General features: G+C 37.3%; 2 protein-coding genes and 1 long non-coding RNA gene across 3 annotated transcripts; 1 reads left to right on the forward strand and 2 right to left on the reverse strand.

Annotated features, from left to right (window-relative positions):
- Positions 1-4,366: 4,366 nt before the first annotated feature.
- On the forward strand, positions 4,367-5,259 carry LOC103438355 (uncharacterized). The gene is made up of 2 exons (XR_011582523.1): positions 4,367-4,610; positions 4,865-5,259. It is a non-coding gene; the product is annotated as an uncharacterized lncRNA (long non-coding RNA).
- Positions 5,260-5,638: 379 nt separating this feature from the next.
- Positions 5,639-8,323, reverse strand: LOC103438356 (uncharacterized). Its single transcript, XM_008376903.4, has 3 exons — positions 7,959-8,323; positions 6,178-6,285; positions 5,639-6,031 (listed from the first exon to the last, which is right to left on the reverse strand). The coding sequence occupies exons 1-3, from the start codon at positions 8,019-8,021 to the stop codon at positions 5,810-5,812; spliced, it is 393 nt and encodes a 130-aa protein (XP_008375125.2). The 5' UTR covers positions 8,022-8,323; the 3' UTR covers positions 5,639-5,809.
- A 7,665-nt stretch (positions 8,324-15,988) lies between these two features.
- LOC139197853 (uncharacterized) lies at positions 15,989-17,367 on the reverse strand. The gene is made up of 2 exons (XM_070825846.1): positions 17,290-17,367; positions 15,989-17,206 (listed from the first exon to the last, which is right to left on the reverse strand). The coding sequence occupies exons 1-2, from the start codon at positions 17,297-17,299 to the stop codon at positions 16,047-16,049; spliced, it is 1,170 nt and encodes a 389-aa protein (XP_070681947.1). The 5' UTR covers positions 17,300-17,367; the 3' UTR covers positions 15,989-16,046.
- Between the last annotated feature and the right edge of the window lie 83 nt (positions 17,368-17,450).

The following is a 17,450-nucleotide window of genomic DNA, read 5'->3' on the forward strand; positions in this document are numbered from 1 at the left end:
AAACACCTGATGTGAATGCAGATAGTAAAATTGTAACAGTATTGGTGTGATTAGTAGTGCAAATAAAAGGAAGGAATTGAAAAGAGTTAGAAAGTATCTCATTTGCTTGCCCAAGACATTGCTCCAAGTAATGGTCTAAGACTTGGATACTCTCTATTAGCTCAAAAGTTTCCTCTGTCAAAGAGTCCTCCATGGACCTTGTGGATCGCCGTCAGAGCACATTGCCATGTTTAATGAAGACCTTATGGCCTAGGTCAATTGGTAATCTAGCTCTAAAATTAGAAAAACAGTTTCTAGCACAACCAAATTAGCCTAGGCAAACTGAAGCCCGAGCACCTTGTGAGGCCAAAACATCCCAGCGCTTCTCGCTTATGTAGCCTAAACACAAATGCCACAATTTGCGTGTACTGATTTTTTCGCGAGGTCGTTTGCTCTCACTGACATTATTGTCACTTGTAGTGTGTATCCCACCTTCTAGTTGAAGAATATAACATGTCACTAGGTAATATTACCTATTATTTAATTCTTAAATGTGATGTCACACCTCGAATCATCATGATTTATGAAGTGTCCATTTAAATCTACAAATGGGATCGACACAATATTATAAAAGGAAAATTAATGAAAAGGACTTGAAAAATTTTAGTTTTAATAAAAAACCATGTTATAAGTTTTGTTTAATAAAAAACCATGTTATAAGTTTTAGTTTTAATAAAAAATCATGTTATAAGTTTTGTTTAATAAAAAACCATGTTATAAATTTTAGTCTTTCTCCTTTCTTTTCTTGGGTTTTGCAATTTTTTCAAATGATGTAGTTGCAAACCTTCTTCTTTTTCTTTGAAACAAAAATATAGATCCTCATGCTATTTAATTTATATTTTGTATTATTTCGTTGAAATGTGATCGTCGTTATTATTCATAATGTATTCGAAGTACTGTTTTTCAATTTTTCTTCGTCAGTGAAGTTCATCATTTGTTTCTCCAGAAAAAATATTTGAGATCTGCATGCTATTCAAAAAGAACGACGGGCACTGTTTCTGGAATGTAAAAATAAACTGTTTCTGGATTTTAAGTAACACTGTTTATGAAATCTAAGTCACTGTTTCTGAAATTTAAGTCACTGTTTCTGGATTTTGGTTCTTTTCTTTCCAGATACAGTGTTTGTTTGTGCACAGCCCAAAGGGCTTGGTGTGGTTGTTGCTCGCCGGAGCTAAACGGAAGGGAAGGCAGAATTTCGGCTCAAAAGTTGGACAAACTTTAAACTCTCATAACTTTGTCAATACTCAACAAAATCGAGTGATTCAAAAACGAAAATCATAGTTCTCGAAGAGACGAAGAGAATGGTACCTCGCACAATGGCTAACTTATTGTGATTTGGCCGAAAAATGCCTCGAAAGCCTCGGAGGTCGCCAGAAACTAGGTAAGATTCAAATGGATATAACTTTTTCAATACTCAATGAAATAGGGTGATTCAAAAAGGAAAGTTGTAGTACTCAGCGAGACAAAGAGGAGGAGGAGGAGGAGGAGGAGGATGAGGGCCAAAGGAGAGCCCATGAGTGACTGGCTGGTGGTCGAGCTGTCTGTTGGTTTGGTGGGTTTTACTTTGTTCTGGGATGGTTTTTGGTTAAAAAAAGTTATAGGATGGTTTTTGGTTAAAATAAACTTAGTTCAAGCCCTTTTTATTAAAGCTCCCTATTATAAATACACGTCGGAATGAAATAGCACTCTTTTAGTTGAAGAGTTTTGCCATTGGAAAGCCCTAAACATGCATGCTTGTAGCACACACAAAAGCACGAAACCATTCTTCTTTCTTAGGCACAGTTATCCTGGTTTTAGGTTTCTATCCACCTCATGTCGTGTAACGTATTGCACACATGATAGCTAACCCCTGAATCAAGTATACATGGTTGGATAGAATTCACCGCAATCGTATAATCTAAATAGCAAGGACGTGTGGATCGAAATTTGCCCCAAGTTCTAAAACAATTTCTTCCTTAGAAGAAGTCCTTTGCCTCTTAGTTCAATCATTTGGTTATCGGGTTTTAATGGTGAATTAAAGCTATTACAAAGATTCTTGTCTATAGAAAACAAAACAAAATTTTAATTAGCGAAAGTTATATTCGGATTAAAATGGATCTTTATTTTAATTGTTGTCCCATCTAATTTTATCGATTTCGAATTAAGCCTTTACGAAATCGGGAGTTGCTCCCACTAGGCATGGACCATTTGCATACATGGGATTGGCAACGGCAGACTAAAAACCGCATGAACAACTAATCATTCTATCACGCCCATTCAGGAGAGTGTATGTTACTCCCATGCATGTTATGCATGCTCCAATTATGTTTGGCCTCTAATCTCTAATTTAAATTGCTTTTACAACTAATCCTAATTTAATTGTTACCCAACAAATAGTGCCTTGTTGGAATTTGAACCTTAAATAAATCTCAAGCAACCACAGTAGTCATATTTAAAATATTCCTCAACACTAACGTCAATACGTATGCATTAGCCAGTCCTTTGGATTGGAGTCCCTAAATCTCCCACCATGGCAAGCATTTAGGGCAGTCCTCTATAGTGACTACGCACTTCGGGGAAGGCCACGAATAGAACAATTTTCAAATTCAATAATAATTGGTGAGGGTTTTTGTTACAGGTTTTATACATATTTGTCTTAAACGAAATTTCAAACAAAGGATCTGATGACATCGCATCGTGTGGATTAAGGGTGCGTTTGGTACGCAGACGGAACGGAACGGAACGGGACGGAATGAAGGTGTAATTTTTGAAAAAGACATAGGGTATATTTGTCTTAAAATGGTAAAACATTGCGTTCCACAGACGTGGAACAAACCTGTTCCAGGGGGGAGAGGTGGGACGCAAAAACACCCAAAATCTGTCCCGTGGAACAGCCCGTTCCACCCATTTTTGGCACACCAAACGCGGGACGGAACGCCTCGTCCCGTTCCGTCCCGTCCCGTCCCACGTACCAAACGCACCCAAGGAGCTGGTTATGGTCTAGGCGGGGTGATTTGTTGTTAATTCTAACATCACTTCCTCAAATAAAATTAAACAAGCAAGCAAAAAAAATATAATCACTATTCATTCAAAGCTAGCCTTGGGGCCGTGCCTTTTTCTCTTAATTCTTCTCAGGATCATCTTCAAATCTTCCTTCCAAGCTAACTATCTAACTCCATACATCATATGTTTAAGTAAAAACTTAATCCCGAAGGATTAGGGGAGTTTGATAAGGAGGAAGATTGAAGATTACAACACCAAAAAATAGAGGTTGAAATGCCTCTATGAGTCTTCCTGCCCCTAGAATGGATGGATAACCGTGACTTATCATCAGTTGTCCCCCTTTTTAAAGAAAAAGAAATAGAGGGAGGAGGGATGCAAGCCCCATTTAATTAAATTTGAAGGAAAATTCAAAATTAAGAACAAAACATACAAGGCCAAACCATACTCGCATATTATAGCGGCCAATCACATAGCTTCATTATATAGTATAATCCATAATCATCCTTATATTTATATTCAGCAATTAAATTTAAATAAAAAAACAAATTCTCATTCTAATTATGCATTCAATTAATTAGGTTTTGTGGACGCGTCACTGGGCCAAAATTGTACCACATATTTCGGCCCTGGTATCGGTAGGGTATGCCGAAATTTGTAAGGCTAGGATCCAAGTCCAACTTGGTCTCCATCTTAGCTCCCACTACTCAAAAGAGAATTTACAACAATTAAATTTTTTAATTCGACTAGGAAATAATATTTTAAATAGGATTTATAACTTTTAGAATCTAATTTGGATATGGAAACAATTTTCCATCACAGTTCTAGTCATAATAGGATATTGATTTCCTATTACTTCTATTCAACAATTCAATAAAATTACGAAACCTAATTCAATACGGAATTCTATTCCAAATAGAATCCCCTTTCCTATTAGATTCATAATCTAATTGAAATCATGAGAGCTGCTCCCAAAGGTCCTCATTGTGAGTACTTGTGAAGTTCTTTTTCTTATATGAACTCTCATATTAATCTTACCGTAGATTAAACTCTCAACTTAAATAATTTTAGTTACATGAAACAAAATATTAATTGATAAAACAAAAAAAAAATAAGTAGATTAAACTCTCAACTTAAATATTTGGTTCCACCTTCAATATAATGTTCATTATTTTAAAAGTAATTATTAAGACTTCTTATCAAAATAAGGACAAAACTTAAAATTTTACCTTCTTTGAATTTAAAAAAGAGGAGTGTTGTTTGTTAAGTAAAATATAGATTAATAATTTAGTTTTATGTAATTGGAGAAACTTGGCTTTATCCCCAAGTAAACTCCGCACACTGATTTTCTGTTAATTTTTTCTATTTATTGTTTCTCCCCACTTGTATATTTTATTTCAACCAAAAGCCACCTTCCGTTTGTTTGAGAGAGTTTCACAGTTTGATTGAAACATGACGAACATGACATCCGTCGTGGCAGCAGGAGCGGGAGCAAGACCATCCCAATTGCATCTTCCTACTGCAAAACCTCAAATTCCGATCACTCACGCCTTCAAACTCAGTGCCGTTAAATCAGCGCCTGTCAATTTCAGGTACATGAATTTCTGGATTTGTTTTGTTTTCACCTCCTGAGTCTTCTGACTTGAGATTTCTTGTTTGCTTGATTAGTTGGCTGAAGAACAAGTCGAAAATATGATTGTTGTTTTCGTAGACTGTATTTGCATGCATGTTAATCTTTTTTGTAAATTCTGAATGGTTCAAGTTAACGTCAAGATCAATAATAGATGATGTTAAGTATCCTTAAACTTTAAGAGTTTTTTTTTTTTTCTTTCTTTCTTCTAATCAGGTTCAAGACGAGTGTTTTGAGATTGCAAATAAGGGAAAGATGGCATGCTGTGTCTGCATCAAAAAACGCAAACCCTCCTTTGTATGACTATGGAGATTCGATCAAAGATAAATCGGGCACGGTTGAAAAGGATGATGCTGCCCAAGGCGCTTCTCTGCTAACCATTTTGGATGGACTTCTAAGGCTTATCGTGTTTTTTGTCGTGTTTGTTTTTGCATCAGTTCTATCTTGGTGCATTGGTTTTTTTGTCACTATGCATTTTATAGCTTTGGCATTGTCCTCGGGTCCTCCTAAATAAATATTCTATTTCATAAGTTTAATAGAGAAGGCTGCAGAGACATTATGATCTTTCATATGATTGGAATTTGGAATTGTATTGATTTGAGTATTGCTGAGGATTGGGTTTATCATTGCCAGTTTATCTGTAGAGGCCGTCTTGACTTGTATGAATTTCTTGCATCAAGGGGATACAATGAGCCGAACCAATGACGGCTCATAAGAAGCCTCAATGAAGAAATTCTTACATACAACCGGAATACATTTCACTTTATCTACATCTCTCAAATCATATTACAAACAACTCGGGAAGGATAACCTATTTATTTTCATTTCTCATTCAGCTTTGGCTCGAAAATGATCATCTGAATTTGCTGTCGTCTTTAAGCACCCAACAAAAAAGAGTAATGCTACAAGCACCAAAATAAATCCACGATTTTATGGGTTTTGTTGAATATAATAAGGAATATGTAGAACTGGCATCTCATCGGCATGGTATTTACTTAAACGCTTATTAGGATGGGCTCAATACACAACAAAATCCTGACACTGTTAGCTGAAGAATCTGAAATTTAACAGGAACGAGTAGACGAGAAAACAAACATGCACACCAGCTAGCTATTGATCTCTAGTGGTACTTTTCTTCCCAATGTTGGAAGGTGTCAACAGCTAACTGGAACTTCTCTCTTTTGCTTCTGGGCTATCATCTGCCACTGAAGTTGTAAAATTCCGTCGTTCATCAGCAGTGGCAGTAATAACTGGCATCCATACATCAGCAGTACCACTCAACAGTGACTTCACCTGGGGATCTGCAGCCATCGCTGAAGAAATCATCTCATCTACATCATCCAACTTTGCCGATAATTTATCCAACTCCTTGGCTATTTCCAGCTGATCAGATGATATATACACCAATAGAGAAAAGACCTTAAATATTTATTTCATATATAGAATTCATGATTGTTTTGTTTCTGAAAATGTAAAACATTGAGGAGAAATGAGGAAAACATGGAAAAGAGAATCTATTTTCAAACTACCTCGTCCAGATGCTGCGTTGACTGCGACGGAAGTTTTGTAACCTCCAATCCAAGGGCTTCGATTTTTGAACGCAATTCAACTTCTTCTTCATTGGTCAATGCTTCCACCTTCACAGTATAAGTTATAGAAAAGTTCCTTCTCAGGGGAAAATGAATGGAAAACATTCATACAAGCATACAAAAGTAGTTCCAAAACCAGGACTACATACATCAGACCCTGATTTGGCAAAGTGTAATTAGAACTAGACAAAAGCATAGTTGTGATCCCATCTATGCAAATGCTTTTAGTATTCAAGAACAAAGATAAAAAGGTATATACGTATCGCACGGCACATCAATACAAGGCTTTCATGCTACGACATTCACATATACAAACTCAATCTCCTAACAGAGCTTTGAAAACATTCTCTGACTAAATTTTCCAGCTATTGCCCCAAAATTTGGCTACACAAGTGGTTCTTTTCTAATATTTTATATTAACTGTAAAACTTTAATATAGTCTCCATGACCCTCAGAGGAAGTTTGTAAGTGTCATAAAAAACCACACAAATATATTTGCCAGTCATTCTTACTCCATCATCCTAAAGTTGGGCAGTCTTACTCTGACATATGCACCCTCTAGCAAACAAAACGGGTGTAACTGTCATAAAATAACTCAAAAGAATATGCTTACTAGTTTCAAAGGTTAAGCAAGGGGATGAATCAATAATTTTCCCAAAAAGAAAAGACAGAAATTCATTGAAGCATTCAGTGATATTGCTACTAGTGTTGGCCATTCTTAGCAAGTACATGATGATTGGCATCCCCCCCTGGTATTTTACCCCATTAGATCATATTCACGTTTTGAAGATAAAGCTAGGACAGTCTCTCCTACTAGGTTTTCAAATTCAAAAGAAAAGAAGGAGGATTTTGCATCATTACCAGAAAGAAAGAGGAACTGTACCTCAGTTTCAATCTCAAATGCATAATTATTTATTTATGTTTTTCAATTTTCTCTTCAGGATTTCAGTCACCTCTTTTGCAATCAGTTAAGTAGCAATACCTTATGTGTGAAAAACATGAAGCGCTTGACATCATACAGAATCTCTTTCACCACTCACCTCTTTAATTCGACATCATGTTGAAATGAATCCTACATATGTTCATGACAAGAGTCCCTTTTTCTAAAACAAAAGAGATGTCTACCACATCATTCAGAAGAGACATTGTAATTTTCTTCCGGTCAAAGGGGAATTCGAACTCTGGCCTTAAGTGTGGGGGTAAATGTTCACTGCTACTGGAACTATAAGCCCTCGCATGGCGTTACGCCATCACAATGCATAACAGTGTGGATTGGCATGACTGTCTTCAATTTTACTTTCAGTATGACACAATATGGTATCTCGCAGGGATTGGAATCCAATTACTCAAGCATTCAAGAATCAATTTATACACAACAAATGGCATGGCTAACAATGATATCTATCAATTCATCAGAGGTTCGTCAAGAGAATCCAAATCAAGCGAAAACTAAAAGCCCCAAGTCACCTAGTAAAACACATTCTAAAAAAGAAATTTGAAGTAAGAACACCTTAGAACACCATAAACTCAAACACCCAGATTATAAATTTATCAAGACAAAAATCGGTTTTCTACCACACACAGATGATTAGAACCATGTTTCTATTCATAATCTTGACAAATTAAAACCGTAAAAGAGAAGTTAGAAACGCGAAGCAAATCAAATCAGGCGAAATTGGAAGAAATAAATGGTGGATTTGGAAAGGAGAAGATAATAAAACCTGTTGGAGGAGACCAGAAAGGAGCTGAAACAGTTGGGCATCTGGCTTTCCTTCCTCTGCCATGGGAGAGATTCGTCACCCGTCACGTGTGTTCCTTCGGACAGTTTCGCTTTTGCTTCTGTTTTCAGCTTGTACATATGGAGATTAATATGACACCCGTATATTTAATGAACACTATTCATCTCAGTTAAATGTCATTGACCTGGCAAACGGCTGTGTTTGTCATGGTCATGTCAAACTAATTATATTAACATATCGTGTTTTGTTAAATTTGTTATGTTAATGATTTTTAATAGTTTGACCAAATAACGATTCAACCTGTTATGCCTTGACCTGGGACTTATTGGCGAAGCTATAGAGGTGCAAGGGGGTGTGGCTGGGCTTCCGATCAGAAATCGACACCAAGTGTAAAAATCCGCCCCTCTGATTGATTCTCTGAACGTGCACTAAATGTTGATGCTGAGTTGTGCGCTGCACTCATGCCAAAACAAGAGTAAACTGCCGATTTGCTCGCTAAACTATCACCCAACTTTCGATTTCCCCCTGAACTTTTCAATTGGAAAATTAAGGACTTAAACTAATTTTTTTGGCCAATTTCCCCCCTACAGTTAGTTTTTCATAGATTTCATCCAAACTAACATTAACTTTTATCATGTGCAAACCACATAACTCTCATTTGTGGACAAAATCGTCACTTTGCTAGACCTTCAGACACAAAGATATAGAATCACACATATTCGCATAGGTTTATATTTTAGAAATCTAAGGTTTTTAATTATTTTAAATAATGAAGCGACCGAACTACCTACACATGTTGTACACATAATTTGGATGGAATGAATGAAAAATTAACATCAGGGAGCAAATCAGCCAAAAAATGAGTTTAAGTCCTTAATTTTCCAATTAAAAAGTTCAGGGGGGAAATCAAAAGTTGGGTGATAGTTCAAGGGGCAAATCGACGGTTTACTTGCCAAGACAACGACCTTTTTTTATCTAAAAAAAAAGAGAGGAAGTTGAAGCAACATCGTTTTGGTTTTCTAATATAGTGTGTGTGTGTGTGTAATATATAAAACATAGTAAGGGACTATTCGTCCCCTATTACACACACATGACTGGAGTCTCGTGGTCCAAAGACATGTTGATTATTGGCTCAAACAATCAACAACACTTTCGGCTACTTTTTGTGGTAGTGGTTGTTTGGTTGGCATGCTGCATGTGGAAGACAAACAATGGTTGTTTGGTTGGCATGCTGCATGTGGGAGTCAAACAATAATGGATGCTCTTATGCCTTCTTCTTTACACTGATGGGAGGCCTTTTGATCATTGGTTTCTTTGAGAAGCCACTTTCTTTGGCTTTAAAAGGGAGAAGCTGGAGCAACCCACAGATAGAAGAGAAAGTGTGATGTTTAGAGAGAGCTACAACTCATAGATAAAAGTGAGAGAAGAAAAAAAATAAGAGTTGGGCTTGTTATTTTTTTTTTTCCTCTAAATTGTACTCAATGTGTATTCCCTTTATATTCTTGAGTGTGTGAGCTTGGGTATATTTGGGGCTTGGGTTTTTTTAGTGTTAAACACTATTGTATTCTCTCATTTGATTATAGTGGAATATTTTGTCGTCTCTAAACTGGATGTAGGCATTGCCGAACCAGTATAAATCTTGGTGTTCTTGTTGGTGTTGGTTTTATTTTGTTCTGTTTTATTTCTTCACTTACAGTCGGATGCCGCTTCTGCACAACAAGTGGTACCAGAGCCCAGTTCCGTGAATAGTGTTGGCGCTACAATTTCGTGAACAGTGAACTGCTACAGTATCTGTGAACGGAATTGTGCCTGTGAACAGTGCCGTATTTGTGAATAGTGCCGAGTAGGTGGCTGGAGATAAAGATGAATCTGTAAATAAGGGGTCAGCATCGTCTTCGTCTACATCCAATAAACATCCAACTACTACTACAAGGTTAAAGGTTGATAAATTCAATGGCTCTAATAATTTTGGTATGTGGCAATGTGAAGTTATGGATGTGTTGTATCAACAAGAGTTGGATATGGTTCTGGAAGATAAACCAGAAGATATTGATGACAAGCAGTGGACGCGAATTAATCTTCATGGTTGTGCTGCTATTCGATCGTTCCTTGATAAGGAGTTGAAATATCCGTATATGAAGGAAACTTATGTTAAGGAGTTATGGACGAAATTGGAGGAGAAGTATATGACCAAAAGCGCAGAAAATCGTCTCTTCTTGAAGAAGCGACTCTTCCGATTCCAGTATCGTCCAGGTATCTCTATGCACGAACACATCAATGATTATAATAAAATACTTGCTGATTTAGCAAACCTTGATGTGAAAATTCCTGACGAGGATAAGGCACTATGTTTATTAAATTCATTGCCTGATGATTATTATCATTTGAAAACTACTCTGTTGTATGGAAAATCCGAGGTGAAACTTGATAAGGTGTCTGCGGCATTGGTGAATCATGAGTGTAGTAAGAAGGAATTGAAGACTCACAATTCACAAACCAAGGCACTTGTTGCAAGGGGTCGAACAGAGGAAAGAAAATCTGGGAAGCGGGGAAAATCTCGTTCAAAGTCACGAGGGAAGTTTCCTGCTAAAAACGAATGTGCTTTTTGTCGCCAAAATGGTCATTAGAAGAAAGACTGCCCCACATTGAAGAACAAAGAGAAGGAGAAAGCGGGTTCTGAAGCGAATATTGCAAAATCTGGAGATGATGATGATTTCGAGTTTGCTTTGGCTAGTTCATATGCTGATAGTCACTCCAAGGAGTGGATTTTGGATTCAGGTTACACCTATCATATGTGTCCCATTCGGAAATGGTTTTCTAATTTCGAGGAGCTGGATGGTGGAGTTGTTTTGATGGGTAATAATAATGCCTGCAAAACACAAGGGATAGGCAAAATCTGTTTGAAGATGCATGATGGAACAATCAGATAATTAAATGATGTTCGGTATGTACCGGATATGAAGAAAAATCTTATCTCACTGGGTGCATTGGAATCCAAGGGTTTCAAGATCACCATGGAAGGTGGAGTTCTTAAAGCTGTGTATAGGGCACTGGTGGTGATGAAAGGTACAAGACGAAATAACTTGTATTTCTTGCAGGGGAGTACAGTTATTGGTGGAGCAGCTATCACCGAAGCAGCTGACGCATATAGCACAGACACCACGAGGTTATGGCATATGCGTCTTGGGCATGCTGGTGAAAAAACGTTGCAATGATTGGTGAAGCAAGGCTTATTGAAAAGTGCAAAGGCATGCAAATTGGAATTCTGTGAGCATTGTGTGTTGGGTAAGCAAACTAGAGTAAAATTTGGCACTGCTATTCACCACACTAAAGGCATTCTTGATTATGTTCACACTGATGTTTAGGGACCTTCCAAGAATGCATCATCGGGAGGTAGCCATTATTTTGTCTCTCTTTAGCAGAATATGGGTGTACACCATGAAGCGTAAAGATGAAGTCTTGAAGATATTCCTGAAGTGGAAAAAGATGATTGAAACGCAAAGCGGTCGAAAGATCAAGACTCTCAGATCAGACAATGGGGGTGAATATAAGTCTGATTTTTTCTTGAAAGTTTGTCAAAATGAGGGTATTGTGAGACATTTCACGGTTAAGGAGACATCGCAATAAAATGGAGTGGCGGAGCGCATGAACCGTACTTTGCTTGAGAAAGTCCGATGTATGTTGTTTAATGCTGGTTTAGGCAAGGCATTTTGGGTTGAGGCAATTACTTATGCAAGCCATCTCATTAATCGATTGCCAGCTGCTACGAACGAGGGCAAAACGCCCATGGAGGTATGGTCTGGTAAACCTTGTACTGATTACAAGTTTTTACACATATTTGGTTGTCCTGCTTATTATTATGTCAGAGAAAGCAAGTTGGATCCAAGAGCAAAGAAAGCTTTATTTATGGGCTTTAGCACTGGCGTGAAGGGATACCGACTCTGGTGTCCAGATGAGAAGAAATTTTTTGTAAGCAGAGATGTAACTTTTGATGAGGCTACTATGGTTAATCAGAACAAGCATGAAGGTGAAACTGAAGCGACCGAGACCATGAGTAGCTCAAAGCAGGTGGAGTTACTGAAGAATCCAGTTGTTCCAATAAGGTCTGATGTTACAACCACTAATCCTACAGTTAATTCTGATGATGAAGACGAGGATGATGAAGAGGAAGCACTTACCCAAGAGCCTTCACAACAACAAGACTACATTGCAACCAGAAGATCGAGAAGGGAAATTCGAAAGCCTGCTCGATTTACTGATATTGTGGCATATGCACTTCCTGTTATTGAAGATGATATTCCATCCGCCTACAAAGAAGTTGTCATAAGTTCAGAGTGCGAGTTGTGGAAGAAATCTATGGATGAGGAAATGAAATCTCTTCATAAAAATAAGACTTGGAATCTGGTTCAGTTACCAAAGGGGAAGAAAGCAATTGGTTATAAATGGGTGTATGTCAAAAAGATGGAATCTTTGGGAAAAGACAATGTAAGATTCAAAGCCAGATTGGTAGCTAAAGGCTATGCTCAGAAGGAAGGCATTGACTATAATGAGGTATTTTCTCCTGTAGTAAAACATTCTTCTATTCGTATTCTGTTGGCTTTGGTTGTGCAGTTTGACCTTGAGTTGGCCCAACTTGATGTCAAGACTGCGTTCTTACATGATGATTTGGAGGAAGAGATTTATATGTCTCAGCCAGAAGGTTTTAAGGTTGCTAGAAAGCAAAATTTGGGTTTGCAAATTGGAAAAATCATTGTATGGCTTGAAGCAGTATCCAAGACAATGGTACAAGCGATTTGATCGATTTATGATCAGGCAAAAGTACACAAGAAGTCACTATGACCATTGTGTATACTTTCGCAAACTACAAGATGGAACCTTCATTTATCTGCTTTTATATGTTGATGATATGCTTATAGCATGTAAGAGCAAAGTGGAGATTGAAAGGTTGAAGACTCAACTAAGTAATGAATTTGAGATGAAGGACTTGGGAGAAGCTCGGAAGATACTAGGTATGGAAATTGAAAGAGATAGAACGAAAGGCAAGATTAGTCTGTGTCAGAAGCAGTATTTGAAGAAGGTACTACAACGTTTCAAGATGAATGAAAATTCAAAACCGGTTAGTACACCTCTTGCCTCTCATTTCAAACTTAGCGCTTCTATGTCTCCTAAAACTGTTGAATAGAGTCAGTACATGGCTCAAACTCCTTATGCAAATGTTATTGGTAGTTTGATGTATGCTATGGTGTGTACTAGGCTTGATATTTCACAAGCTGTTAGTATTGTCAGTAGATATATGCATAATCCAGGAAAAGGGCATTGGCAAGCTGTGAAATGGATTCTACGGTATATTCTGGGTACTGTGGATGTTGGTTTATTGTTCCAGCAGGATAAAGTTACTGGTCAATGTGTTGTTGGATATATGGATTCTGATTACGCAGGTGATTTGGACAAGTGTAGGTCCACTACTAGTTTTGTATTCACTATTGCTGGAGGTCCAGTAAGTTGGAGGTCGACTCTGCAATCTACAATTGCTTTGTCGACTACTAAGGCTGAATACATGGCTGTAACAGAAGCTATAAAGGAAGCCATCTGGCTTCAAGGGTTACTTGATGACTTAGGGGTTCAATAAGACCATGCGGTGTTCATTGTGACAGTCAGAGTGCTATTCATTTAGCAAAGAATCAAGTTCATCATGCACCTACGAAACATATTGACGTGAGGTTCCATTTTGTTCGTGAGATTATTGACGAGGGAGATATTCTTCTTCAAAAGATTGGGACTGCTGACAATCCTGCGGATATGTTAACAAAGCCAGTTTCGTTGCTCAAGTTTAAGCACTGCTTAGACTTGATTGGCATTTGTAAAATTTGTTGATTGCCCAATGGGGGATTGGGAGACGACAATGAGGAGTTCTACTTAGAGGGTTTGAGCCAAGGTGGAAATTGTTGATTATTGGCTCAAACAATCAACAATACTTTCGGCTACTTTTTGTGGTAGTGGTTGTTTGGTTGGCATGCTGCATGTGGGAGACAAACAATGGTTGTTTGGTTGACGTGCTACATGTGGGAGTCAAACAATAGTGGATGCTCTTATGTCTTCTTCTTTACACTGATGGGAGACCTTTTGATCATTGGTTTCTTTAAGAAGCCACTTTCTTTGGCTTTAAAAGGGAGAAGCTGGAGCAACCCGCAGATAGAAGAGAAAGTGTGATGTTTAGAGAGAGCTACAACTCAGAGATAAAAGTGAGAGAAGAAAAAAAATAAGAGTTGGGCTTGTTATTTTTTTTTTTCCTCTAAATTGTACTCAATGTGTATTCCTTTTATATTCTTGAGTGTGTGAGCTTGGGTATATTTGGGGCTTGGGTTTTCTGAGTGTTAAACACTATTGTATTCTCTCATTTGATTATAGTGGAATATTCTGTCATCTCTAAACTGGATGTAGGCATTGCCGAACTAGTATAAATCTTGGTGTTCTTGTTGGTGTTAGTTTTATTTTGTTCTGTTTTATTTCTTCACTTACAGTCGGATGCCGCTTCCGCACAACAAGACAAACCTCAAACAAAAAGAAGGCAGAAGCTTCTGCCACTGGAAGCAGCAGCCAGCAGGCCAACGCTACCCAGCCACGCGTCGTCACCCTCCACGGCTCCACGACAGCCACTAAACCCACCATCGCACCGTCAATTTTGAAGTAAATCTCTAATTTTCAAATTTAAATCCCTAATTAATAATTTAACATGAAATTTTGTTTAATTGATATAGTTTAATATGGTTATTGAGTAATTGAATTGGTTTTTTTTTTTCTTGTTAAACAAATGGGCTAATAGTCCTACAAAAGCAAAATCACAAAATAATGTTACAGGGTTGAGAGATCCAAGACAATAATAATTGTTTACATAAGATGAAGTTTGCTTAAAACAAACCGGACCCAAAAGATGAGAGAAGATTAGGTTGACCAACTGACCAATAACAAAATTCATCTCATGATAGACATGAAAGTAACATCCTACGAGGGAGTTCTTCGAATAATGATTATTCAAACTAGTTGACGAATTGGCTTGCCAACAACACTGAATATGGAACGAGACAAATTAACATATGAGCAAGACAAAGTTAGAGATGAAGTAAAGGCGAAAGACGGGGAGTTAAATAGGCAAGAAAGACAAGAGGAGAAGGACCAGGAGATCATGTCCCGACACCTTGACGATGAGCTCCTAATCCAAAATGTTTTTTGGAGAAGTGAAAAAAAAATCACATTATGAGAATAAGGTTTCCTGCGGAAGATGAGGAAGTTCCATACACTTCAAGGAAAGATAAACGAAGCCATGTTGATTATATCCCTTTGATTGAATGCTATTAATATTTGTTTCAATTTTGTAATTGATTGTATTATTAAAGGAGTTTTTCGCTTTTGTTTTTAAATTAATTATGTTTATTGTAATGCGATGTTTTTACCTTATATTTGAAATAATTTATTAAAATTAAACAATCATTTTATTTTCAAAGCATAAAACAAAGAAAATAAATATTGTAAATAGTACTTGCCTTTTGACCTTGCGCTTTTTAAACATGTGGAGTTATACAAAACAAGTACTTTGAAAAGTAAATAGTAAGTTGCTCTTGTTATTCCATTAGAGATACCCTTAATAAACACAAAAATAATCTGTAATCGCTTCAAGTGTGAAATCGCGCCCGTGGTGTTTGGTGGGTGCTTTCAAGGTATTAAATATCGGTAATATCGGAAATATCGGTAATCCGAAAACACGGAAATATCGATGGAAATATCGGGAAAATATCGATATCGATAAAAATTACATGGAAACCACGGAAATTGTAAGAAAAACTTGGAAATTTTTATTGAAACTTTGCAGGATGTTTATTTAGTCAATTATCTATTAGTTTATCACAAAAAATTGGAAGGAAATGCATTGCATGATGGATTTAACATTATCAAGTTGATTATATAGCGATCTGACAAACATTGTGAGTATAGAAAATATGTAGTAATTAATGAAAGAAGTCTAAACACACCATAATCATTTATATATAATGAATTAGTACAATATTTTACACTTTAGTACCACATAGAGTTCCTATGAGGTTCAAATTTTTCACTATCTTCATCATCTCTATGTGTAGAATGAGTGTATTGTGAAGAGTAGTTATCAAATGATAAATCCCCAAAATAGTTTTGCATGTAATTGTTAACATGCCACCCATATGGATCCGAGATTGGTTGAGGTTGTCCATAAGAAAAATCATTTGAAGATTGAGTCTGGGATTGTTTCCATGAGTCGCTCGATTCCATCCCAACAAGAATGGGATATGAAGGGTAGGGATATGAAGGGTAAGGAAATGGTTGGTTATGAGTATAACCATAGTTACTACTTCCCAATCCAACAGAGTCTGAAGTTCTAGATAACGAGTCATCTTCTTGACTTGACAAAATCCCCTTGCCTCTTTCTCTGCGAGTATAGTCCTTCCCTATGGCACCAATTCCTGGTCCTGCCCGCCTACTGCCATGGTCATCATCCTGTGTTGCATGCGTGAAGTTTGCCTCACCAGTGAAGGGGCTCATATATCCGGGAGGTGGTGGTCCATAATAGTTTCCATATCCACCACCACTACCTCCAGCTCCACTATGTCCTTCATCATTCCCACCTCCGGTGGTAGGTGAGTCTCCTGATCTTGAACTAGAGCTATCATTAGTATCAGCACGATGTTGTGGTTGTGTAGGATTGGAAGAAGGTGGAATTCCAGTGTTTCTTGGTCTTGGGCGCAAAAGTTCTTCCAAAGAGTCAGCGCTGCTAGATCCCACCTCCTTCTCTAATACTCTTTCTACATTTATCCCTTCATTACGTGCTTCTTCAGCAACTCTGGGAGCTAGGTTGCCTTCATCATCATCTAAATGAAGAGGTCTAATCCATTGAAAAAGTTGGTTACCCTCCGTATCATCATCTTCACCAACAATATCAAACACATCTAGTGGGTCACCACGGTCGACATGATCTATTTCTGCTTCCTTATCTCGAATTTGAAGCTTCATGTTGTAGTAGCAATAAACTAATTTTTCCAACCTACTATGCGCCAACCTATTTCTTTGCTTTGTGTGTATCAGTGCAAATGTGCTCCAATTTCTTTCACAAGCAGATGAGGAAGCTGTTTGTGATAATACTTTGATTGCTAACTTTCTCACAGTTGGTGCATCGGTCCCATACATGATCCACCATTCAGCTACAATGAAAAACAATGTTGATAAGCCTAATAACTCGAACAAATTCTATTATAAACTTATAGTGAAATATGTTTACACTCACTAGGAGACATTGTTGTTCGAGCAGCAATTGATGTTGGTTCTCCAAAAGTTCTTCTTGCATCTTTAAACCATGTTAGCTGAATTCAATAAATCGTGTTAGTTTAATCCAACAAAGTAATTATTAATATTATAATTTAAGTAATTATTATAATTTAAGTAATT

Source organism: Malus domestica, chromosome 07 (genome assembly GCF_042453785.1).
Source record: "Malus domestica chromosome 07, GDT2T_hap1".
NCBI lineage: Eukaryota > Viridiplantae > Streptophyta > Magnoliopsida > Rosales > Rosaceae > Malus > Malus domestica.